Genomic DNA, 27,259 nt, shown 5'->3' with positions numbered 1-27,259 from the left:
AGGGTATGTCCACACATGCACACACACAAAAGCCCACAACATAAATGCCAAAGTAACCCAGAAATCTAATACACAATGTAAAACATTAAAACAAAAATAATCAGTGGCTCAGCCCAAAATCTTTGTCTATACAGAAAGAGCCAGAACAAGCAGTGTAAAAAAACACAGTCTTTTCCTTTTGGTAATCAGCAGCCAACATATGTGAAACACAGCCCTTTAAAGCATGACATATACTGTATCTTCTGATAGTTTTGAAAACTTAACAGTGACTTGTCAGGCAGTGCAACTTACAGAAGAATGAAGGCAATGTATATAAGAATGATTACAATGGTCTTACAGACTCCAAAGACCTGATTGGTAAGGTTGTAAATTAAAAGTTTGTGAATAGGGAGCAGGCAAAGGGGTGAGCCATTAGTCTCCCTGCAAGCACATCACTCACCACTGCTAACTTCTTGTGCTGGCAACAGAAATCTGCAATTAAGCACACAACTGAGCCTTTCTTTTCGAAACCATAGGTCAACACGCAGTGCAGTTCACAGGCTGGTGTGTGGTCATCTCTTGCAAGCAGGAGGTTTTTTGAAGTGAAAACAGAAGTACTAGCTTGTTTTGCTTTGTCAGTGAGAAACAAATAATTTGTTCTGGACCACACACTGAATTAATCATTTTTGGACACACTACACACACAGAATCCTGTTCCAGTTTTTATTCTTGTTTTTCTACATTATTTTCCTGGCTTTTCTCACATTGTCTCAGAAAATCAGATCTGAAAAATCCTACTATCAAGGTGAGAGTTCAGCTTAAATTTCCTTGCATGTATTACATTCAGAAGAAAGATTTTTTTTCCCAGGCACTGTGCCCTACAATTACTAGCTGTAGCTTATGGTAAAGTCTTGGACATCATTTACTATAAACAAAAGAAGAACATTTCTGGCAAACAAGTGAGCAACTGATGAACAAGTGTTTGTAGAGGAAGATTTTCAACACTGGGATGCTTAGTCCTGAAACTGCAAATAGCTGAAAGAAAAATAAGTGCATTTTGAAAGTATTCTAAGTACTCTGATTTGCTTTTTGTTTTGTATTTTGCTTTTATCTTGCATGAGTGATACGAGGAGTTCAATTAAAGAACAATATATATATATATATATATAAAGTATGAATAACTAATACAAAGAGATGAAATACTAAACAGTGAATACCAATTTAACTTCTTTATAGATTGTCTTTTCTCTATGGCTACTAAACTTTTGTTTAATCACCAACAATCACTAAAACAAAACAAAATAAAATAAACAAGCCCCTCACCAAAATAGTTTGAAACTCAGCACTGTGCCCATGAGGTTTGTGTAATTCTGACAATGTGGATTATTAATATTATCAATAATTAAACATTGCCTACCTTCACAGAGCCATTCTCATAGTCAGATCCTTGCAGCAAATGCAGAAATGAAATCATGAAAATATTCACAGTCACCCACAGTTTGTACATTCTGATGTTTAAATCCGCAGGTTACTACGCAATTGTTGTCATACAGCTGGAGGCGTCTCTTTTGAAATGCATTTCACCACAACAGACAAGAAAAGCTTCCAAATTTCTGTTAGAAATTCACAAAGGATTCCAACATGCAAGAGTAAATATCTCACTCTTCACTCTTCTAAGCAATTGTTTTGAACAATTCACCTAGAGACTGTAATTTCTTGGAGTAGATTTCAGATACACTCGAAAGAAAATCATGATAAGACTTTAAATAGATTGGTATCTGTGTGCACGCAGCTACACTCCCACAAGTGATCAGGTATGGGTTCCAGCTAATAAAGTTACCATATCTTCCATCAGGGCACAAAGAGGTATTCAAAATCCATCTGTGGTCCAGAAGATTTAAGCAGTCTGCACTGTTCTGCGCTCTGTGCTACAGCAGCCTCTTCAGATGGTAGCGTAATGGCCAATGTTTCGAGCTAGAGAGCTGTAATCCAACTCTGTATTAAAACTTTTTTTCACAACCTTCGTGGAAGCTTGCAGAAGCATGTGTCTTAAATCTGATACAGACTTTGGCAGCCACGCAGTCAAATTTTGGCTCTAATCCCATTTTGTCCCTACCAATAGCATAGCAGTTTTAAAACTAACTGATGCAATCTAGACTCCCATTATTTTAAAGAAGATTACCTGAAACATGAAACTTCAGCACACGTTCTTACACAGCACACATATTTTAAGTTACTCCTTTTAGAAAAGAGAGGGAGAGAACAGAAAAGAGAGAGAATGACTTTTTTCTTTCATGTGTTCTTATGTGGGATAGTGTTTTCTGGATGGATTTTAAAAAGAAAAGTTAAAAACGATCTTTAGTAACAAACAAAATTTTGATCTCTTAATGAAAGTTTATGAAATCACAGATATAAAAGGGATACACTTATTTTTCTTGCAGCAAAATGAGATGTTATTTCTGTCCCAAGATACAATAAAGACCTGCATGCATTTCCTCTGTATATTTTCCCCGTTTAACACCAAATGGGAGACCTAACATTTCTATTTATAACACTCACACAGACCCAGATAATTATGCGTGTTAAATCCATATTGCTATACTCTTGTGTAATATTTGATACCCACAAGACTTTTCTCCACTCTCACATGGCTTAAGTTTGTGGAATCAGTTGTTACCATAAAACAATTCTTTAATTAAGATTTCAGAGCACTCGTTTCCTATCTCAGACTTCCAAGCAGTAGCTCTCTTAAACACAAGCCATGTCTACGTAACAACAACTAGCTTGCATAATTTCTTCCTAAGCATTCTTTTCAAATGGAGATGGGAGAGAAAAATATTTGAATCCATTTCTTTCAGCTGTTGACAGTTAACTGAGCTATTATGTTTTAAAAACATAGATGTAATTGCATTAATTTTAGCCTTGCCTTTTGATTTTTTTTTTTTGAAAGCAATCAGTTCCCCCTGTTCTAGCTGGTGGCCTCCCCCATCCATTCTGTTGTGGTTCGTATAAGGACAGCAGGAGTTCTCCCTTCTGAGCTGGGTGAATTTCCTTGTCCTGTATACCTGCTTCTACCCTCCTTCCTTGCCCACAGCCACACTGCTGGCTGTGTTCACACTCCTTCACTGGTCCCACACCAACGCTCATTGAAACACATCAACTATTCAATTTGTCATTTTAAATGAACATATTATCTCATGCTTATGTACGGTCACTTTGAGCTCTTTTAGTTCCTGCATTTCCCTTCTGATGCTGGTAGCCATCTTCTTGCAGGAACTGAAACCCTGTGGAACTAAAGTGATGCTTCTTAGCCTCAGGTGCACAGCTACTGCAGAAATAACCAACCAAAATAATAGCACTACATCCTATAGAACTTCCTGATAATATCTCTCTACTGACCTGCAATTAAGTGGAGGGGATACCTGGCCATCAGCATCTCTCATTTATTGGGATCATTAATTGCACACAGACTCAGGTTCCCAAGACAGGCAGGAAGCAATATGTCCCTCATGCCCTAAAGTCTGGTCACTGAGTATTACTTATACAACCCACCTACAGCACGGTTCAGGTATGAACCTCTTGGTTCCCTGGGAGGGTTGGTGCAAAATCCCACCTTTTCTTCAGTCACCTGGAGTAAGGCAGGGCTTTTCCTCCAGACAGCGTCCAGGATGCTGCTTCTCACATGGGCATCACCACTCCTCTGCCTAAGTGGGCAGGTGAAAGGCATGACCCAGGCACAGCACGGAGTGTTTTGAATACCAGCTATGGAACTCCTCCTTTATCTCAGAGGGTGTTTAAACTGTATTAATGAAGCAAAACAGACTGTAGAGATAGAGAGTGGAAAGCCCTTCTGGTGGTGCACTCTGCAAATCAACGAGGAGGGCACAAAGCTGAGAACAAGATCAGCTCTCTACACTAAATTGGGTTGAAAAGAGATGCAAACCCGAGGACTCTCCCTCCCTCAGCCCCATGGTGAGAGCAGCAGTGGCATTTCCACCCCTGTGGGACTCATGGAACTTACCTCAGGGCAATTTAGCACAAGAAAATCAGCACTGTTTGTTTTGGAAACACTGGAGGGAAACACCTCAATAATGTTTTGTTTGTGTTTTAGTTCATCACTGCTGCTTACCAAATTAAAATGAATTTCAAATACATCTGGAAAGACTGAACTTCTATCTTTCTGGAAGCAAAGTGTTTATCAGAAAAGGCTGTCCCGATCTGGCACCAGTGGGCTTTTTGGCATGAATGCTGAACTGAACTTCTGGCACTCAGTCAAACCCATTTACAAGAGCAAGTTGGATGCTGCAGGCAGAAGATGAAAATTACTTAATCTCTCCCTTCAGTCTTAGATGTGAAGACTACAACAGGGTTAGGGGAAAAAAAACTTTTCTAAACTGCAGTAGACTTCAAATCTAGCTCAAGGCTGTTAGTGAAAGCAATGACAAAACAAGAGAAATCAAGTGATAAGGCAACAAAGCAATTCTGATGATGGCCTTTTGGGAACAGCTTCCTTTCCCATCCCTTTCACTATTTCCTATGTTGTCTATACAGTTCAGGATTTGAACAAGGGCTCTATTTCCCTCCAGCACCATCTCAAGCCCACACAGCTTTCTAACATTTTTCCTGTCTGCCACTGCACTGATAATGATTTTTAAAGTTTTACAATTAGACTTATTTTGAGATTGTGTTTATAGATTGCCTGCAACAGCACTGAACAAATTTGCTGAGTGATCAAGCACCTTCAAGGGCTATGCCCTATGTTTTTTTTTTAATATCCAAATGCAATACTGACATCATTCTAGTTTCTTTTACCTCCATTTGCTATTGTAAAACCACCTGCTCTGTTCTGTGCAGGCTTTGACTGTATTTATTTATTTTTAATCTAGCACTGTACAAAGAAGCACTGCAATAAAATCCACATGACTATTAGCATGATTCCACTTTGGTAACTGAATGTTTGGTTCCATTGACACCAGCAATGCTAAATTCTGTTAACTGAAATAAAACTTCATGCTTCACCTCTTATGGATAGACAGCTGTGGGTCGGCTCTTCACAGGAAGAACTTAAGCAAATTGGCTTAGTCTTTTCCAAATATTCATCAACATGGAAGACTTGAATGGATGAGAAATAAAAGTAAAAACAAGTTTAAGCCTCTATTTGCAAAAGTTATGTGTAATTTTTAAAATATTATGGAAAGCTTATAAGTCTTTATTCCAAAGTAATGGCCTCACATTCACTGCATAAAAACCCTGATTCACTGATTCTTATAAACCATTTTTGTGATAGAAGATTACAGACAAACGAGCCTGAAATTGGTAGATATGCCTAAGAGCAGATCAATCATATTTTATATATACTTTCCTCTAATTTGTAAGATAGAATTTGTAGGTCAGGTACATTGTTTTTATTAGGACTGCTTACCAGTTTGCATTGCAGTTTCTATTCTAAGGTTTCACAGTAAATAAAGAGAAAAGTGACCAATACTGATGAATGGAATGCACAGAAGAACAGCACTATATTTGACTTATACATTTCTTGCATACATACACACCCAAGGAAGGGAAGAATTTCTTGACAACACTGAACAACCCATGTTCATCAAGCTGAAATTCTTTCATCTGATAAAGTAAATTCCTTTGATTATCTGAAAATATCATATACCCGCAGATAGGTCCAGACCTGCGTCTCTATTTGTGAGGCAAGACTAATACAGAAACACACAAAAAATGTCTCCACTGGAAGAAATAAAGCAAAACATAAGAGGAAGATACTTCATACCTTTAAATACAAGAGTAAGCCATAGGTCAATAGGACTACTCAAATGACTGAGGGTTTGTGAGCATCTGTCCTCAATAAATGCCATTAGATTGACCATACTCTGACTGAAAAGTTAAAATTCAAAGTCAATAAAGAAAATTCATTGCCTTTACTTCAGTGTGTTTTTCCATCAGATACTTCGCACTCGAGGACTCTGCACAGTTTCAAGCCTCAGCATGGAGCAGTGTTCAGGGAACCAATGTAGTTCCCAGTGAAGGTTTTCAAGTGTTTATAAGATGATTCTATGAGTAGGTCTGCACAGTATTTCTAAGTAATCCACACACAGAGGAATTTCTGTCTTTTTTGAAACAGAAAAAGAATAATTGGATCATTTATATGAAATATTACCAACAAGAATCTTAACAGATAAAATAGAGTACAGAGAAATTTTAGGTCACTCAGTACACATTGTTTATTAAGTAGTTATTAAAAATATTTTTTAATAACACAAAGTTTATTGTAACAGTTACTGGGACCACAAATTTCTGCTAAATTAGCAGAATGTTTGGAAGATCACAGTAAGTGAACAATCTGGATTGTCAAAACTAATGAATTAAAACACACAAAATCTGATGGCCGGGTGCTGTGGCAAGGTTCTGCAGAAGTTGTGCTGGTGTGAATGTGGGGTAGTGCCCACCAGCCTGCCCCAGGACCAGCCCTGTACACCAGGAGCCTGATGCTGTATCTCGTGAGGCTGAAAAACCTACCTGAAAAGTGGGCCATATGCTTGGGTGTTGGGCCTCCTCTGTGCTCCAGGCTGAGGTGGGTGAACTGATGTCAGCAACCAATCTAACTACATTAAAGTTCTCTGAGGAACGCCTGCCCAAGCCACAAACACACCCGTGGCTGAAGGGCAGAGGCTCTCAGCTTCAACAATATTGAACCACAACATCCACAGGTTCACCTCCCCACCATGCTGTGCTGAAGCTAGCTTGGAGAAGGAATGCTGCTGGTAAACACAAGCAGCAGGAGGAGAACTGTCAACAACAGGCAGATAAAAAACCACAGACATGTTGGGTTGAATGATGGACACACCTTTGCATTGCTCTTGTCTTTGAGGGGCTCTGCCCCAGTTTCACAAAGACCGTAGCTGCCCCATCACCCTTGTCTAGTTCATATTTGTCACTCTCAGTGCCTGGAAGGATGGAAAACCATTGCAGGGAACACTGCTACTATGAGAGAAAGCTTTAGCTAGTCCAAGTATGAAGGAGTTTCTTTGGTTTCAGTGCTTCCTTGGTGTCTTTGTATAACTCTAGGTTCTGAAGAATCTGGCCTACATCGCCCCTACCTCAGAGAAAAGGACTTATTTCTGTATTCCTTCAACTGATATAACAATGGGAACTCTGTATTAACTTGTCTTCCCATCCATCTGTATTTACACAGCCTTTTATGAAGGCACCACTGGAACAATAATCAAACTTTAATTACTAAGACATGTAATAGCATTCATAACCCTTTATTTCACCTGTGACTTTTATAAGTCATTGTTTTTTTTCTACAAAGAAGTGAGGCAAATTAAACAGGAAGATAAAAGACTTTTTAAGGTTAAGGAGAATAAAGAAAAGAAGGACAGAGAAGGTCAGGGAGAGGTAAGAAGAGAGAGAGCTCTGACCAGGGAGCAAATGCCATGTTTCACACCTGTTAAAACAAGGGCCATGCCTCCAAATCGCCTGTGAAATATTCACTGACTGCTGTTTGAGTACATCAGAAGATCCTGAACTACTCAAGTCAGGTAGGTGCCTGTCTGTAAAGGCTCACAGAGCCAGTGAAGGAGGTAGATGCCAAGAGCATGAATTCAAAGTCAATATTTCAACCTGCAGTCTGATGCAATAGGCAAGGGAGCTGTAATTGCAAGGCACAATGGCTGGGTTGTGAGCACTCCCTCTCCCAGCACAGACATTTTCACAAATAAAAGCAAAAGATGAGAGAGTACATGTAGAGAAGCAGAAGCACAGAAGCTCAGAGGGAAAAAAATGTGGTGCAAACTGAAATCAGTTTGTGGGAGGTGTGACAGAAAGAGGGCAGCAACAGAAGTCTTTATACATTTATTTTTTACAAGTGTTTTCCCATCTTACTCTGTAATATTCTGAAGCAAAATCCTTGGAGTAATATATGCATATATAACAGATGGTCTGAGAACAAGTACAAGGATCATCATGATTGACTTTGCAGTGAAGACCCTGGGAACATGCACATAGAGGTTTATAATGACAGCAGAACCCTGCAAGTTAATCTCAGGATTCATATCAATTTGAGGGCATTTGACAGTCACAACTTGGTAGTCTGAAAATGAAACCCATCTGGAGCAACTTTAAGTTTGGAGATGGCATGTTTATTATTTATTTTTGGTTTCACTCCCTTAGTATTCATAAACATTAGGCCAATGAAAGGATAAATCAACTAACTGATGTCAGTTGAGGAGAATTAATGTTCTATCTTTCGAGGATGTTTAGAGAAATAAATGTGTAGTGTTAGGTGCATATATTACAAAGTTTGTCTCTGAATCTAATAGGATGATTTTTTTCCACCCTTAATACATGAAAACACTTCTGCTCTCTTCCATAAAAAAACATGCTTCCTCTCTTTATTACAACCAATTGCTCTCAATGATGTATTTGACATAAATACTGTCTTTTTTCACTTCACCCTTTAATTCCAATTGAAAGTGCAATAAAAGATGGCCAACCCAACTGGCTTTTGTGAAGAGTTTTTTGTTCTCAGACTGAACAGTCACCATCCATCAACACCTAGCTTTATGCTCCTCATGGCGAAACAGAATTAACCCAGAAAATTACTTGGCTTACAAACACTTCCCCGGTGGTAAGAAGCCATCGAGTTTGGCCAAAGACAGCAGCAGTGCCCATAGTGCTAACACACCAAGTGATGAAGTTCTGTTTTTTGTTTAACACCGTTGTGAAAAGAAATTGTTGTAAACTCTGAAGGTATTTTTTCCCAATGCTTCTAAAAATGATTTGCTCAGAAATACGCGTAATTCATAATCAATTTAAAATACTAACAAGATTTTATTCTCAAATATATTCAGATTAATCATTTCTCAAAGTCAGTCCAAAATGTTTCAATAATGGGAAAAGGCCATTTTTCCTCTGTTTTCAAGCAGCTCTGTCCAGCCAGTCTTTTCTCCAGCACTGAAAAAGAATGTTAAAGAATCTTTTCTGTCACAGAATCTCTGTTGTTAAAGAGGCTATGGGTAAGAAATGGTTAAAATACTCTAATATGTATTCAGAAGGGCATGGTGCAAAGGAGGAGAGGCTGTAGGAATTGGATGTTCATATTTAGGCAAGATTTTATATTCTCAAGGCATACATTGTCAGCACAGAATGATCTCACAGCATCCTCATTGTTACTCTGGAATCACTCAGTACCATTGGAATGCCCTTTTCCAAAGTGACACACATACGATTTTCTGTGAAAATCTGCAGTTTAGATATATTAGAAGCTACCTCTTAATGAAGAACCTCCTTGACAATTTATTTTCTCAGATAATTCCAAATAATCATGGTCTAAACATCACTAGAACCAGTCTTTAAAATAAAATGAAATAAAATAAAGCTTATGCTTTTATATGGAATTAATTTTCCTTTCCTTGTTCTAAGAGATGTACGGAAACACCAGTATTGTGATACGAAAGATCATTTCAAATTACAAATAAATCTGTCTTCTACAGCCTGTTGCTGATGTTTCCATCTCTGGCTTCATGGCTGAATGGCAGAGCTTTGAGTACATCCTGAGACATTTAAGATACTACTATACTACTGGAAAAAAAAAATAAAAAAGTAACCTCACTCTAGCTATACAAGACTAGATTATACATGTAAAATACATAGCTATTTATACATAACATGTTTACAAAAGAATCGCAGAGACGATTGCATAGATGTTCACAGACTATTTTTCTGATATTTTATGAACACGATAACTGTAAATCAAAGAGGTTTTGAAAGACAAAACACATTTTACATGTATTTCAGTTATAAATACAGCCAAATCAGATAAGAAATATTTTCCATTGCTAAACTGTGCCAAGTATGCTAACTAACAGTACAGTTCATAGGGGTTTCAACTGAAAATAGCTGTTCTAAATATGTGATCAGATTACATTTGCAAATCCACAGTGAAAGCTACCTGGAAAGACTGCCTTTCATTTCAAATTGTAATGTTTTCATACTGTGTCACATATACTGGTTACTGCTTCCACTTCCCATCTGGTCTGCTTCCTTTCTTCCAGCACTGAGGATTAAGCAGTAATTCCCAGCATTCTGAGGCATACAGACCAGACCAATTTCACTGCAGCATATGTACTGAAACTCTTACTAGTGTTTCTCGGTTGGAAATACTCAGCAGACTTATAGATTGCCCATCATCTCTTAGCAAGGGATTTAGGATTAAATACACAAATAGAGAAAAAAAATGTGTCCCTGTGTTTTAATCATTCTGGTCATTCATTTGTTAAACAGATAACTAGAAAGCACTGCTTCTCTTCATGCACATATGAGTAAGAAATATGATTGCAGACATTCTTGCTGTGACCCCACACTGCCTCACTGCACTCTGGTAGGTATATCTGTGGAGGGATACTGCAGCACCAAGAAGAGCACAGGATAACTCCCATTCTCATCTCAAATAAAGAATCAGAAGCAAGATAGCAACTCTCCATTCCAACCCAGTTGCTGCCTTCTGGCACTCCAGAAGGCTTACAGCACTGCAATCAGCATCAGCAATACTCTCCACCAGACTGAGGAAACCACACAGTTAGTCACAATTCACAGCTGGAATCACCACCTGTGAGCCACTGATTGTTGTCAAATAGCTACACAGTGGGATGCTCACACACCATCAAGGCCATTTGGCTGTGAAGCTGCTTGCTGGGGCCTTCTGGCTTTTCTCTGTCAGGTTGCTCTTCTGGGGTGGTCTTGCAACAGCATGTGCACAGGGGCACTGCTGAGATGAAAGAGGGTGGTGTAGTGTGTCGAAAATCAGCTCCAGCAGGTAGTAAAACAGATCTGATCAATGACATGGAACATTTAAATAATCTCTTGATATAACCCTTGTCTGTACATGTTTTTGTATAAAACTCGGCAGCATCAACAGTGCTCAGAGGCTGAGGAGGAAATGAAAGCAGTGAGCTGTCAATCCACCAACACATTGTTCTGCTCAACCACAAACTGTTGTTTTTATTAAGAGCAGCATCATACATATTTGCAAATCTTGTCATCTTGTCTTTTTCCAGAACATCATGTTCAAAAAGCTGAACAGAAGCTTTGGGGAGAGCTCAACACTGAGAATTACCAACACATGCACTCCCAGTTTTGATGTGAATACCAAAGTACAGCGAGGTATAAGAATCAAGGTCAGTATACAGAGTTTTGAAATCTTATAGGGCGGTTGGCACTGGGGAGGGCTGCCTTGTTTCACAGACGTGGACAATAAGCTACCCAGTTATGGGTGGCCTTTGGATACTATCTACCCTTGGGTGCAGCTGCCATGCAAGTGATAAAGAGTAACAGCAAATTTGCAAAGGTGACCCTTTTCTCATTCCCAACATCACAGACAAATGCATTGTGTAACAAGCTGAAGAAATTCTTGATGCTTCCTTACAACTCAATTGCACTGAGCAGGGTAATTGTTCTGATGAACAGTTTTCCCAGGAGAGTACTACACCTCCCTTGAAGGTGGAGGTAAGGGTGTATTTGTGTGATAGCTGCAGCTCTGTTTGTGTTATTTCTTCTCACTTTTGTTCACATTTGTGTTTGTGTACCTGGGCAATCCAACTTAACCTCTTGAACTCATTGCACTGAACACAGTCACACCAATCCAAGGGAATTATTGGTACCCATAATTGGATTCATTTAATCTAACTTAGGACTTTTCTAAACAAATACACAGGTTTTTATCCAGTCTTTACACCCTGAACTCCCTTTCCAGTCAATGGAGAGAAAGAGAAAGACTCAGGATGCTATTTACCTGACCAGCAGGGAGTTGGAACTAAATGATCTTTGAGGTCCCATCCAACTCAAGCCATTCTATGATTCTATGACTGTGCTCTAGAGAGCTTGTTTGCCTCCACTGACTCTAGCTCTCGTGGGACTTCATCTTTCTTTTCTTATACTGCCTGAAAAAAGCCACTTTCCTGGAAACATTACAAATTATTTTGCTATATCACCCTACAGATCAGTTGTCACTTCTTAAAGAATCCATAAAGTATCCCATCTGCGCTTGTTGCTTCATCTAAATTGAAATATTTCAATTCCACGCCTTTCTTTCCCCAAGGTGAAAATGAAGTCTTCCAGATTTTTCTGTAAGTCCCTTATGATTTTAGACATGTTGTCTGTTTCTTAAGTATCATTCAATACCTCTCTAACTCAATTCTGATACCAGTTTTTTGTTTCTTTGTTTCATTTTTGTGTGTGTGTGTGTTTTGTGTTATTTATTTATTTATTTATTTAAATACCAAAATCTCCTCAGAATAAAAATGTTTAAAGCTATGTTCAGAGTTTCTTCTCATAGTAGATATTTGTTGGTTCCCTTTCCTGACCATAAAATATAATTGCCACAGTTCTACACACTTTATTGCTTTTCTCACAGTGATTCTATTGTATAAGTGCCAGAGCTTGCTTGGTTTTCTCTGTTAGGATCACATTTTTCCCACCTATAACGATGTCTTCCTTTGTGAAATCCATTAAAATATCATGAGGCAGGTCTCTTGTTGTCACAGTTTGAATACACCTAACTCAATGCACCCTTGTTTTCCAAGGTTTCCCACCCGGCTCTGCCTCTTCTGAGAACTATCACAAAGCACTGACCTCTAGCAAAGGATTTCCCTGTAGATCAGTTTGCTTCCTATTTGATTCAGCCTCTTTCTTTCGGAAAAACATACAGCTTTCATCCTTAGAGTCCTCCCTCCATCATTAACTCTTGTTAATTGACTTGTTTCCCAGTCACAACTTACCCATGCAGGCTGTGGGGAGGATTATTTAAAAGTGAGAAAACAGCTTTTGTTCTGTATTGAACTACACTGCTGTACTGATGGGAAAAGCAATTACATTTAATAGAAGCTGTGGTTTGCTATTTGTGTAGGTGTATAGTAGTCTCACTGGAGATATTATATTGAATCCTACATGCAGATCTGTTACATGACAAAACTCTACAACTGGTGCATGCTATCTAATGTTAGAAGGCTTTAGAGGACTTTATTTGCAATTATTAATCAAATTCTTAAGTGTGCTGTGTTTTCTGCATGCTGGACTATGCTTTAGTATTCAGTGCAGCCAAGTTAATATTGCTATCAAAATTCTAACTTTGCATTGAAGGGATTTTTGGTATGTCAAATTTCCAATCCATACCACAGTGAGAAACATTCACCCGTTTATCATGAACATACATTCACCAGCTACTAGCAAGCTAACCACTACCACCTTTCCTTTTCACAGGCCACTTTTGTATCAGGAGTAAATCTGCATTAAAACAGCTGGTAGGAATTCCACCAAGTTACAATAACCACATTCCCTCCATGTTTTGTGTGCAAGGAATCACTTGATTTCCTGGTGATTGTGTCTGACAATAAGCAAGGGAGGTAAAGATCTTGAGTTCTGAAGTTCTCCAAATGTCTCTTGTATTCTATGCCTTTCACATCCCTATTTTCCCTTTCTGTCCATTCTCTTATGCTTTTGGTTAATTATATTTTAATGAAAGGTATACCTCAGCAATTTTCTTTCATCTTTCTCTCCAGTTGCCATACATTAAAACCCAGAAAAAAGATATGTTTGGAACCACTGGGACTCTTTCAAAATAACTTACTCCCACCAACCTAATCATGGTCTAACTCTTAAGTTATGCTGCATATCCTAAGCCCCTTACACAGGACACCTCCTTTATCAACATCTGTCTACACCAGTTCAAACCAACTTCTGTTCTTACCTTATAAATTGATTCTGGATGCTAGTCAATCTCCTCAAGCCAAACTACAGACTGTTGGCTTTGGCTCAGTACTGTTGGCCGACACAGCCCTCCAGCATGTCCTAAAAGTGTTATGATAGTTCAAACCTCCAAAGATGGTATTATCACAGAGTACAATATCCTCCCAGAGGATTTACTCTTAGAAAGCTACTTCAGGTTAAAGAAACATGTTACATCTTCCTTATCAGATGAACAGCCCTGTTGACTATGAAAACGGAAAGGACTTGACATATGAACTTTACATGGGATTGGTTAATGAGTTTGCATTTCTCCCACTTAGAGCAATCAAAATAAACCAGCCTTCCTCAGTTCTGCTAATATCTTTCTTTTGTTGTTTACAGTTTTATATCATCATAATTTAACTGAGCACTATGACTTTTTGACTATAAAGATGTAGAAAAGTCTTATATATTTTTTAAAAAATTATGGGAGTACTTCCAGTGCATTTAGGCTCAAAAATATATATTTTTTAAAACTAGCCAAATGCTGAATGTAGATCTTGCAGGACACTGTTCACTTAAGAGTGGCTGTGGTAAATCGAATGTAAAATGCTTCTCCCCTTCAGTACACTACATCCACGATCAATGCAGCACAGACACTGAAAGTGCTGCATCCAAAAAAGAACAGAAAAATTACTGTGCTAAGAGTTACAATACAAATAACCACTGAGATGCAGTTTCTTTATAAAACATTTTGCAAAGAAAATAAAAATAGTTTAACCAGTATGTGCAAAAGAATCTCAAAAAGAAATGATCAACCAAATCAAACCTGACTCATTGCACTATTTCATTATTTTATTTTTTTAAAGTGTCTGTCTTAATGTGAATATGGTAATGGGCAGAGGAAGAAGCAACAGAGGACCACTATTTAATCAAATGAGGTCTGTCTACTTGGTATTAAGTTCAAAGTTGTAATGACGTTGAATTTATCTCAAAAGCAAAAGGTCAAAATTAACTTACTTTATGGCAACTACAGAACCTCAATTTATTTCATTTGTGCCTTCTCAGAGAGCTGGCTTAGAAACTACAGTTCTGTGTACTAATGTGCATGGAAACTCCATTATGCAAGAACACAAGTAAGTATATTTGTGCTTTAAGGGATCTACTAAGAGATTCACATTCTTCCCCACCTTTAACCAGAAGGTCATTAAGTAACAGCCAAGTTACTCTGACCCCTTGCTAACTTCAAAGTAGTTGCTCACTGGGTTACTGTCCATAAGCCATGACCACCTCCAGCCTATTCTGCTAGCTAAGATCTGATGCACTGATTTCAGCAACTGAATGCAGACATGAACACTCAACTAGAGATTTATTCATACACACCTGTCTGATGCATATAATGCATAATATGAGGTGATTCACTTCCCACCTTTATTATTGTACTCATATGTAATTTGTGACTTATGCCCATAAAGGCAAAAGAGTCCATTAGTGGTGTTACACAGTTGTAAACTTGATACCATCTTTTTCCTTACTAGTGTAAATGCAGCTAACAACTGCATCTTGTACTGCAAATAAGACTGATTTATTATGCAAATCAAAACCAATCCAGTGGATAACAGTGAATTCTCTTTTATGCAACTAGCAGGGAAAAAAATGTGTTTCAAATGTGAAAGAATTATGTTGTGCTGAGATTCTGCTAATGCTAAGAGCAACCTCTGACTGACATGACTGTGCATTGTGTGGGGAGTCCTGCTCCCAAGAGGGGAGCAATCAGATGCATGAAGGCTGCAGGATGTTGCCCCAGCTTCTTTCCAAGCCATGTGGAATGTACTGCTTCCAAACCCACAGGCTTGCTTCAGCTACTTCACACTGTGCAAAAACATCTGTTTTCAGTGACAGCACAAGCCCTGACCAGATGCTTAACTCTTAGACGTGCCTATTTTAAATGAATAAAATTAAAACAAATAGTTCCCTGAAAAGTCATATCTGGTGGGGCTGTGACACTCTGTATTTCTTGTTCCCATTCACTCTTGTGTGAATTCTCTGATGTTGATAGAATGCAGTCTGGTAATTAACAAATCTACAGAAGCCAAATAAAGAAGGAAGGAACAATGCACCAACACATCTGAAATTTCACAAAAATAATGGTATTGTTTGAGCTGCCTGTGTTTAATTCCTTCTCACAGATGCTGGCTCAATTGTCTATCTACAGACTGATGCAGCAGATATGTAAGGTATGTAGACATACCACTCCACTTACTAGCTTATATAGTTGACAGTTTCACTTTTGCTCCCGCTTTTTTTTTTTTTTTTTTTTTTTGTCTCGCATGAGGTGGATGGGTTGTACTGGTGGTTGGACTAGATGATCATAGCGAACTTTTCCATCCTTAGAGATTCTAAGGTTCTATGTCTCTAAGGAAGAAACAGGAAATAAAAATATTGTTTACATACATGGGAGCTATTTTTAACATGATACACTGAACAAGTAAGACATTAAATTAATTTTGTAAATGCCATTTACCTGAACTTGAAGACATAATGAGTGATATACTAGTCAGGTTCTACAAATATCATTCTTCAATGACAATCTGAGTCATTTTTTTTGCACTGTGTATTTTAAAGACCTTTATAGATATACATTGCTGTGTTACAGAAGTAAATAACAAGTACATTAGTGATAAAAAGGGGAGATTAGGGACACAAACAGAGTTCTATTCAAATCAGAGATGAAATACACATAGAGATACAGGCTAGCTATTCCACTGCATACAGTACCTACAGAGAAATGTAGGTTGTTTATTTGTTTGTTTGTTTTGCAGAGAAAAAGGGCAGTTTGGAACAATGCTGAAGATCTTGAAGTCACTCTCTCTTAACTGTACCATACCTACTAAAATACACGTAGAAATACATGTAGCAATTAACGTTATTGTGATACAAATTGACAAGTTTGTAAAAAATTGTCTAGGACCACTGTTGAAAGACACTTTGTTTTCCTTTGCTCCTCTGAAGTAATATCCTTCAGAAACAGAAGAGTAGTTGAAGATTTCCACATTAGTAGCATTACGGCTGTGGTAATAGTAACTACAATGGCAGCTGCATAAACAAAATGTGGGAATGGAGAAAAAGAAAAGTTCATAGTAAAACAGGAAGCCACAGAATCAAACAGAAAAAAAACAGATGGGAATCCTGGCTGAGGTAGAGAGGTTTGAGGTTAATATTTAAAACATGTCCTCACTCTGTGTGCTTTAAAGGTGTCCTTTTCCTTCACATAGGTACACTAAGCAGTAATATGTGACATCCCTCACAAAGGAAGAAGCTCGTAGACTGCAGTTGTCTCTCCTTTCTGCTTAACAGCTGCACAATATCACTTTTCTCTGTACACTTAAAGTGTATACCTTCAAACTCTTCAGAAGTAAACAGGGAATTTGAAACAGGAGAGTAACTAACAGCATTTATGGGAACATGATTTGTTGGTGGCACATTGTCAAGAAAATTAAGGGAAACTTTGAAGAATCATAATTGCAGGCCTTGTTACACATCACAGGTTATATTGCATTGAGTTCACAGATAACAAGCAAATTAGAAGAGCCACCACCCCTGGCCTGATACTCTTTGGTAAATGATGGTATTCAAGAAGTTACCTCATACAGTTTTATACAGAGAAAATTATTTGCAGAAAGCAGTAGTATTAATGAAATCTCTTCCATGCCAGTGATGTGACTAGAACTTGAATAAATAAAACCAATGAAAATATCCACTAGGAACAGCAAAGCTGTAAAATAATTTTTCCACTGGGTGTTTACTTGGCTTACCCTTATTTGGAAGTATATCTAGTTAAGAGGCAATTCCAGATGTACATAAGAAAAGATTTTCATTTCCTCCCCACCCTTCCACCCCCCACCAAATGAAAAGACGTTGTAAGTACATTTAAGTTAGAAGCCTTTGTTTTCCAAAATATACATCTGTCTTCCTCAGAAACAAAACAAAACAAAACAAAACAAGCAAAACAAAACAAACAAACAAAAAAACAAAACACACACATACACACAAACAAACAAAACAAAACAATGAAGATTCTTTGGAACTTCCAGATGTATTGCATAACAGCCCTGAGGTGCTCCTAAATTCATCCCTTTACCATGGAATACAAGAAGCCCAGCTTGTTCCTGTGAGGGACTCTCATGTTACAAAGCCATTCAGCTGTAATGAACAGAGTTAAGAGGTCAGCAGGAACTGGCCAAGGTTTAAATGCTGATGGACGTCTTCCACCAGCTCTGTGAAATTCTGCTACTGGATTTGATCAACCTGCAATTTTAGTGGAGCATTCTTCTTTTCAAAGTGAACAATTTAGGGATTATTCCTGGTAACATTGCTGCTGAGCTCATGTCGTTTTTTGTTTTGTTTTGTTTTGTTTTGTTTTGTTTTTTGCAGGCCAACTGAATACAACTGACAAAGCAAAAGCAATTGGTGTAACAGGTTTAACTGACCTTGATAGAGAATCACATTTCTTCTTCAAGAATCCTGAATTGGTCTAGAAGCAATTCAAAGCTAATGCAAATTTTGAAGTGAAGTCATTATTATTAAGTCTTTACTAAGTAGTTACTATTTCATCCCTATGCTATCCAACAATGTATTTTCCTCACTGGATTTCTCACAAGTCACAGAAAGCTTCACCACATTTGTACAGTGCTCACAGGCCACAAATACCTTGACAGTGGTGAAGAAGGAGTACTGCTTCCCCTTCCTCTATGCTAACAGAGACTACTCAAATAGGATCTATCACAGATCTGTGATCTACGTGATCATAGATGTGAACTTTCTTGGTCTCTGCAGAATGCTTTCAGCCACCTATGTTTAACAGGTTGACCATCCATAAACAGAACATATGGAGCTCCACGATAATGGTCATTTGCTAAAGACTTTAAACAGAGACCCCATACTGCCTGGACAGAACATCATGGACCATCTAGGCAAACAATGAGAAGTTCTGGAACTAAGTTATGCACTTTAACATATTGTGGTTGCTTTTACTTGACATTAAAACATTTTAGCCAAATACTACTGAGATAATTTATAGATAACTTCTTGTAGATCTCTGCAGCAGTACGTTCTTTATTCATACATGCTGAATGTAAAAAAGTAATTTGAGTTCGGAGATTTTGAGTATCTCTGATGATGGAGAATCCATCACCTCCCTGGGCTACCTGCTCCAGTTCATACAATTACACCAGGGCATCAAAATCACAGAAACACCAAATCATTAAAGTTGGACCTAAGTTCAACTCCAGCCCATCCCCACCATGCTCAGTGATCATGTCTCTCAGTGCCACATCTCCACACTTGCTTAAACACCTCCAGGGATGGTGACTGCACCACCTCACTGGGCAGCCTGTGCCATTGCCTCACTGCTCCTTCTGAGAATAAAATTTTCCTAATACCCATGCCTGATTGAAGCCCTCGCTCCATCAGGGCCTTCCTTTGTTTTGCCCAAGCTGCATGTTTTCTCTAGACAGCAGCTGAGGCTTGGAAGGTTGCTTATAGCTCACTCCACCCAAGCAGAAGATCACCACAAATGTTAACCTACACCAAGCATGTGGTGTTTTCTCCCTAGGTTCAGTATGTTGTGGTCAATTGCTGGGGATGGCCCTGTCCCACCCCACAAATGCAATGTTTGCCCAACTCCAAAGACACATCACTCAGTACATGCCTTGGAAACCCAAACCCTGTGCTCTCCAGTTGCACTTGTGTCTTCTCGCTTGTTCCAGTATTAGCAGGGAAGGAAACAAAATGAAAAGCCACCTGCTTTACATCCCCCTGCTATCTTGGATGTGGTTGTGTGACTGCCAGCCTGGAAAACATGGGAAAGGAGGAGAGTGCTTGACTGCCACTCACAGAGCTCTGGAGACCTGAAGCCATTTAGATAGGGGTATTTATAGAGAATTTGGTTCTCAAATCTGAGCAAGTATCTGTCTTCATCAAAGTCAGGTTATAGAACAGTTCCTAACCTTGCAGAGGCAAGCATTTGAGAATACAAAAAAATACTGAGTTTGGAAAAATGTCAAAAGTTTTCTGAAGTGCCTCTTTTTTTCTTCTTTTTCTTTTCCCCTTACAGAGAATTGATAGATTTTGTGACATAATTAGTCTGTTTTCCATTACACGTGACAATCATTAAAATTAATATACATTTCTAATCCATACTTAAAATAGAAAATGCCTATTTGGGTTATTTATGCATATATAGCCTTTTGAGCTCTAAACTGCTTGCCAGTTAACACATTTTATTGTATGCCTGAAGATTTAATTCTACATGTGGATCAAAGAAAGGCAGGTAATTTACAAGAGCAAAAACGCCTATAGAGAAAGCAAAAAAAATGAAGCCATATAGGTTTCCCACAGCATTTATTTTGGGATGGGGAAGATTGACAGGATTTTCACTACTAATTTAATACCCTTTGCTTTGTCTTGATCTTGGAGTATCACTCCAAACTGAAGAACCAGCTAGGGTGCAGAGGAGTTCACAGAGCACCCTTCGTCCAGGTCAATAATAAGCGAGCTGCCAAACTCCTCAGAAATCATTAAATAAGATTTGCCCTCAGCAATCAGTCTCACATAGTGACTAAATGCACAGCCTCAATACAGAAAATGCACTCAGGAGAACTCAACTGGACTTATAATTTTTCTTTCTGAAATAAAGAATTAGCTATGTTGTATGCCTTTCAAAGAGTTTCCATTCAGAAGTCTTTAACTGTGTCTCCCCCAACATTCTTTCCTTCATCTCCTGGGTTTTATTTGTAAATGTGCTCTTGATTATAAGAAGAAAGACACTGCCACACATACGCTAAGCAGCTCATTGTAATCACAGCTGTGCCAAAAGGGAAACACTGGAGTTCCTAGCACAAATATGAGAAAGAAGAATATGTACATCCACAATAAGTTCCTCTTCTGCAAATCAGAACCGATTACAACCCTTTTTCAGTATGTCTCTTTTATTGCCAAACTGGGCCATAAGAAAATTTTAAAAGTGAAATAAAGAAACAAGGATAAATGTAATGGGGTCCACATGCTAGAGCAGTCATAAATTTTTCAACATGTGATTTCAAATATAATTATTTTACAATCACATTTTAAAGACATTTTCATTTCATGTTTTTCTTCGAACTTGCTCCATTTTTCAGTTTCTACAGTGTATTGTTTCTGATTTCCTGACCCAATTATAATCTGCAACAAAGGTCTGAAAAACCAGGTCTTTCGACATTAGAAAAAAATGAGTTAGTCTTCCTCCCAAAGGTTTTGCTCCTAGTAACAGACAGAATCAAGGAAGTAAATCATTTATAAATACATACTGTACTAGAATTTGTTCATAATTCCATGAATACATAAACTATGCAAAGAGATTTTTGAATAGAAATGAGCTAAAATTTTCTCCACTGTTGCATCTGTAGAAGCACTGTATTCAACAAATCCACTCTTCTAACTCACTCAGGCTTCACTCAGATGCAGACTACAACCTCAAATTATTGCTGTAGCCAACTTGGCAACTCAAGTTTTTGTGGAGGGGTTTGGAAATGCAGATTTTCCTCAATATCTTTCATAATAAACAAGAATGAATTATAAAATGTCACACCAGAATATATTCAAACATAAAGTGGAAAAAAAAAAAGTCTGGGAAAAGACAAAAATGGCCAAGGTATCTCTCCATTTTGTCCAAGTTTTTGCTTTTCAATTTACTAACTCAGGAAATAATTGTAACCATTATTTCCCTCCTTATCATTCTCCTGCCCCTTACTGATCTATGCTTTTTTCAACATATGTTATTTCTGCCTGTCTCACAGACCATCAGTTGTATCTGAAAGACAAAAACCTCTCTTTGAATGTAGAACTCCCTTCACTTTAACAGAATTTCCTGAGTTTCTTCCTCCGTAGATACATACACAAAATTGTAAGCTATGATAGTAGACATTTTCAGGTAGGGATCATAGTTGTCTGATTTTGTGAAGTGCGGAAAGCAGAGGCTAAGAAACTTCACAATAAATACAAAAAAAGAAAGTACTGTGGAACAGTATCTAAGTACTGCGAGCCAGGTGGCATGGTAGTGAGGAGACTGAGAAGGGAAAAAATCTGTTTCTTTATTAAGATCATTAATAACATCCAAGTCAATCATTTCCTGACAGTTAACGACCAGATGGATTAAGACCTCCTCCAGATGGCCATTAGCTGCCAGGAAATAGCCAACTCATTGGCCATTAGTGCTTTAAACACCATTTGGATACTGTTTTTCATTAGTCATATTCACATGATGGTAATATGCACTGAGCATCTGAATTCAGTACAAAGCCTTACTTTCAAAAAACAATAGAACTGAGTGAGGGTACAAAAACATCACAAACAGATGTGTTTCACTTATGCAGAACTATACTGCTGCTAGAATCATCATAATGTGAGGATTATGGAAATCACTGAAGAGACAGTCATCATTGCAAGCTTCCACACACTAATCCACTAATGTTCCGTCTCTTATGTCCTCACTGGACCACCCCAAGGGGTGAAAGGTTAGTCCCCATGTCAAATCATCTCATGGTTCCCCTGCTAAGTTGTTCGAAAAAGTATGTGACTACTGAGATTAGGTTACTCAATCAACATTAACAGGACTAAGACAAAAATTCCAAAGAGCAATCATATGGTCTTTGGGTACACACACACATTAACACATTCAAAGAGAGACTAAAAAATTTCTTCCAAACAGTCTTTACACACAGAGAACTGTTGTTTTTATTACATGCCATATATAAATACTTCAATTACTGTTGATGAAAAAATCGTGTAGTAAGACTGGCCAACCCATAATTAATCTGAGCTTGATTTATCATAAAGTCTCCAAAGTTGTAGATAGATCATTAATCTATCTTTGAAATTATTTATCTGATTCTCCTTGAAAACACAAATGCTAACAAACATGGTAACATCTATGAAGTGAAAAGTGAACTACTTGTGAAGTTATAGGTAAAACAGTTGTGGGAAAAATAATCTGTTAGTGGTATTTACAAAATATAAAGCCAGTGAAGAACTCAGAAGATTTTCTGCAAAATTAAACATTACTGATTGTGCACCCAGTGCCTCAAAGTTATCTCATTGTTACACTCAAGTCTGAAGCTGAACACAAGCTTATTCATTGTGAGAAATCGGCTATATAACACTATAGAGCTAAAGATATTACAGCACTCAGGTCCTCTTTAGGCTCTTGGTGCCAGCAAGGGCTTCTTAACAAGGTCTCACACACTGCATATTTCATTTTCCTGAGATCTGTGTCCTGAATATGCCAAAACTACTTTCCTTCACATGCTGCAGATGTGTTAAATTTGTGGAGAGGTCTTGTTTACACCAGGTCAAAGCTGTTCTCTTGGAAAGGAGGAATTTCCTATTACTTTCTTTCTATTCTGCATTACATTACTACAGTAGATTATATCTTTAACATGCTTGCTGAGCTCTTCATAGCAGGGAGATGCAATACAAAATAAGCCAGTTTATTTTATTTTTTTTTTTTTTTCCTTGTTTACAGTGGTGAAATGAGTAACTCAAAAACAGCCAGAGATTCTGTGGTGCTTTCTGAAACACAGAAAAGCACAGAGAAATCCAGCTCCCCAGAAGAAATTGTTCTAGCAGTGCGTGAAAACAGATGATTTATAAAGGAGGGGAAAAGAAAGTCTTAGTAATGTCAACATGAAAAAAATTAGCAATTCAGAAGACAGTTACTGTGGGCTATTAAATTGATCCTGCAATGAACGGGCAGGGCTATTCAGGGTGCATACAAACAACTAAGGCTGGCAACAGACTGAGTAGCCAGAAAGTATAATCCAAACACTTTAATATCACTTCTGTCATGCTACCTATCTTCACACACCTGATACACCCAAAGCACAGCACACTATCACAGATCAGTGTTCTACGGACACAGCTCAGCCCCCAGCTGGCACTTACCCATCTGTGATGAAAGATGGAGTCCAGACTGCCTCTTCTGTCCATTTCTCATAGGTTCATGAGAAAAGACCCTGGATGATATGCAGAGGGCAAAATGCCACAGTTGGACAGGTCAGGATTCCTTTTAATCCATGCATTCTGCATTGGTGCTATAACAGGAGAGTAATTTCACATATCAGAAGCTCAAAACAGGCTTCTTATTGTAGTATATAGCAACAATTTATCCATCCCAGAAATACTTACCAATTTTTCATCTAGTTACTTGTTCTAATGACTTCTAAGTATTTGTTCTTTATGTTCCCTGCTAGGCCTGCTCTGGTGAGCAATCAGCTGGTTTACTCAAAGCTTGATTACCTCATCCCTTTTTTAGCAAACAAGAATCCCTGCCAATTGTGGGGTGCAGATGTCTTGCAGAGATTAATGCCAAAGAAGTAGAAAATGCTCCTCTGTGCACAGGCAGGAGAAATGCCAAAAACTTTATTTTTATAATGAGGAGACATTACTTAGTTCCAACTTTGAACAATTCAGGCATAATGCAATCACGCTATATCCGAATCTTACCTGCCCCAGGCAGACAGTAAATAGAGAATATTCTCTTTCTTCATCTGGTGATGGCAAAATATCTACTGACTTCAGTATGGCCATAATTTCAATCCAATGTTTTTCAGGTAAAGTAAACGATATACTTAGGAATACTAATATGGGGAAAACCTGACAATGATATTTTTGTACATTTTTGCTGTTTGACTAAGTATTCATATAAGGAAACCTACGTGAGAATATTTTACAAAGCAACAATCTGCAGTGTTATGGCAATGAATGAGTGGTGCCGAAGAGAGCACTGTGGACAACAAACTAGGATATTGAGCTTTTTTTCTATATACAGACCTCATAACGGGTGGAGCATTCCTTATTTTCCCCCTCTTTTGTGACACTTTTCAAGCATCTTTCCCCTCTACCGGTAAGTTAAAAGCAAACAAAAGAAGTTAATCCTTTCTTGTTATGAAGGAGGGAAAAAAAAAAAAACCAACAACCACACACACAAACCCACCAGATGGACTTACTACATTCCTGCCAGAGGGCAGTAAATGTCAACACTGTCATAAACTTCCTGTTTCAGAAATGAATTGCTTTTAATTCAGATCTATTAAACTTCACAGCATTGGTAACCCCTTCCTGTATGTTATCTTTCCTTTGGGTCAGTCTCTTAAATCATCCAGCTCTCCTGCATGCTAGAGATCAAATCCTTGACCAATGAAACAACCCTTGCACTCAGATATCTGCAATAAGGCTAGGCTTTGATCAGAGCCTTCCTTTACCCACAGGATGAATGCAACTAATAAAAATGTATACCCCGCCCAAGTGTTCACTTGCTCTTATTTATTTGATCCTTAATACTAAGATCATCAAACAAACAAACTACTGAACCTGGTATAAATAATCACCCTTCAATGGCCAAAGGTGATGGAGGCCATATCACAATTCATGCTCTGTTTGTAGGCTGGGCAGCTGCTGTAATTCTTGTGTTGCTTAAAAGACAACCACTGCGAACAAGCATCTGGTCTTAGAGAAGGAGCAAGAAGAAAATGTAGCTATGTTTGTAGCTACAGCTGCCAACCACTAACACTCATATTCAACAACCATGTGAATTAAGATCTGTTAGTGAAGGCTTTTGTACCCTGCTCATCAATATCCAGGAAACAAGACAGAAGAGAGTCATCTATATAAGAATTCGTTGCAAAATCAGGGTTTTATTCTCTAATTTAGTACATAAAGCAAAGTTGGATAGATCATATCTGCCTAGAGAGGTAGGCATCCACAATGCTTTTCCTCAAAGTCAAAACGATCTAGTAAAAAGCACAGAAGACAGCCACTAAGGGTTCAAGATACTGTAGCTGCACATAGGTGCTTCCAGCTCCTAAGACAAAATGTACCTTACCCATAAACTGAAAAGAAATAAAGTACTATAGATAATAGCTATGGCAAATGAAATGCAAATGAATACGTTTACCTTTGTAGCACGGCTTTTGGATAACATATATTTTTAAAATATGCTAAAACATTAAATGCTTTTAAAGAAGTCTTTGCAGAAATCTTTAAAGAGCAGGAAACACTACTGAATACCTGTCTTACATAAATAGCAAAATCTCTCTGAGGTTTGTCTGCAGAAATCCAGTTAATAACAGCAAATAATGACAACGATCAGTCACCTGCTCATAAGATGTTTCGAGTAGCTTATAAAGTAGAAAATTTGGGTAATCAGAACTCAATTGCAGCAGAAAAGTTACCGGTATCATCCAGCCACCATCACATCTGGGAATGCACTGCTAGCTTGAACAAAAACACCAAGAGTCCTGAGTTTTTCCCATATCTTTCCTGTATCTTTCCCATATCTTTCCCATAGTTGAGGAAAGTATCACAGCTGCAGTGCAATGAAAAGCTTTGTGTTTAACTGTAAGAGAACTCATTATTCTGTAAGAAAACTCATGGAAAACTGAAAGGCATTTAATTAACGTTAGGGGTAAACATGTTATTTCAATATGCATTCATCTTCCCCTCCTCCTGTAGAGGTTGTTCTTATTAAAGAGAATGAAGCCACAAAGCTGTGTATCTCTGCAAAGTAAATAAACAAGTTGAAAATGAAGGAGCTGTCTATAACTGCCTTTTGTCATGCATCGAGGGTGCTGGGAATGAGCTTACACCGGAGGCAACACAATGCTCAATTTTAGGGAGTTATTAACTATTGATGACAAGTTAATAAACATTAATTCAGTACTTCTACTGAGTTGGCAGAATAAATTGCAATGGCCTTATCAAGTATGAAAAATGCAAAAAGCCACGTGCACTTTTATAAAGAAAGTCAAAGCAACAATTATTTCCTGGCACTCCCATCACACTTGTACTGAAAGTACTGGGTTCCTCAAGTTGGAAACAGATACTTGACTCTAGCCTTGATCTGCTTAAATTTTTATAAGCTCTAGGACATTTCTCTGTGGCCCTCACTAAAATTGGCAGACAGTCAGGAAACAAAAATATTTGTTTTGAATGGGGAAAAAAATGGTATCAGAAGTTTGTCTTTAAAGGAAAAATCAGGTAGTTCTCATATCCTGCTAAGCCTACAGGACCTACTGTCTTCAGAAAGGAAGGATCTGAAGAAGGTAGCAATCTTCTTGGTGATGATGCTGTCTTCAAACACATTTTTAGCAGCATCCTCCAGATTAACATAAAGAATGGGAGATCTTAAGCTTATGTTCTATCCTTATGAGAAATATTTTTAACTATATTCATAGTAGGGGCAGCTGCAGCTCCAGTTCCATGTCAGTGCCTCTGAAAGTGTATGAGAAAATAGGTTCCAGCCTTATCTGACATTTGGATGTGAAGGAGAATGGAACAGGCCCCCCCCAGGCCAGGTACTGATCCTTAGCACAGGAAGATATATTTGACTATAGTTCATCTCTCATGTGAAATGTGACTGGATGAATTGGTTTGGGAAGCACTTTAGAAGTAGTTAACAATAACAGTTAGCAATAACAACATCAACAGGAATACAATTGTGGAAAGTGGTCTGTGG

General features: G+C 38.1%; 1 protein-coding gene across 3 annotated transcripts in view; it reads right to left on the bottom strand.

Annotated features, from left to right (window-relative positions):
- The window catches only part of VEGFD (vascular endothelial growth factor D), a 66,631-nt gene that overhangs the window by 31,303 nt on the left and 8,069 nt on the right, over window positions 1–27,259 (bottom strand). Inside the window, exons 1-2 of one of the 3 annotated variants that reach the window (XM_015886614.3) lie at window positions 23,932–24,043; window positions 23,689–23,837 (exon numbers count right to left, since the gene is read on the bottom strand). In XM_015886614.3, coding sequence (XP_015742100.1) covers window positions 23,689–23,733 — 45 coding nt within the window. In that variant the 5' untranslated portion in view covers window positions 23,734–23,837; window positions 23,932–24,043. Of the gene's footprint in view, window positions 1–1,396; window positions 1,948–23,688; window positions 23,838–23,931; window positions 24,044–27,259 lie in introns of those variants that run through there. The other 2 variants (XM_085550414.1, XM_015886603.3) reach the window with 2 other exon arrangements.

Source organism: Coturnix japonica, chromosome 1, assembly GCF_054131305.1.
Source record: "Coturnix japonica strain WE chromosome 1, WE-NBRP24, whole genome shotgun sequence".
NCBI classification, from domain to species: Eukaryota; Metazoa; Chordata; class Aves; order Galliformes; family Phasianidae; genus Coturnix; species Coturnix japonica.
The sequence above is the reverse complement of the archived record's forward strand: the minus strand, read 5'-3'. Positions and strand labels throughout refer to the sequence as shown.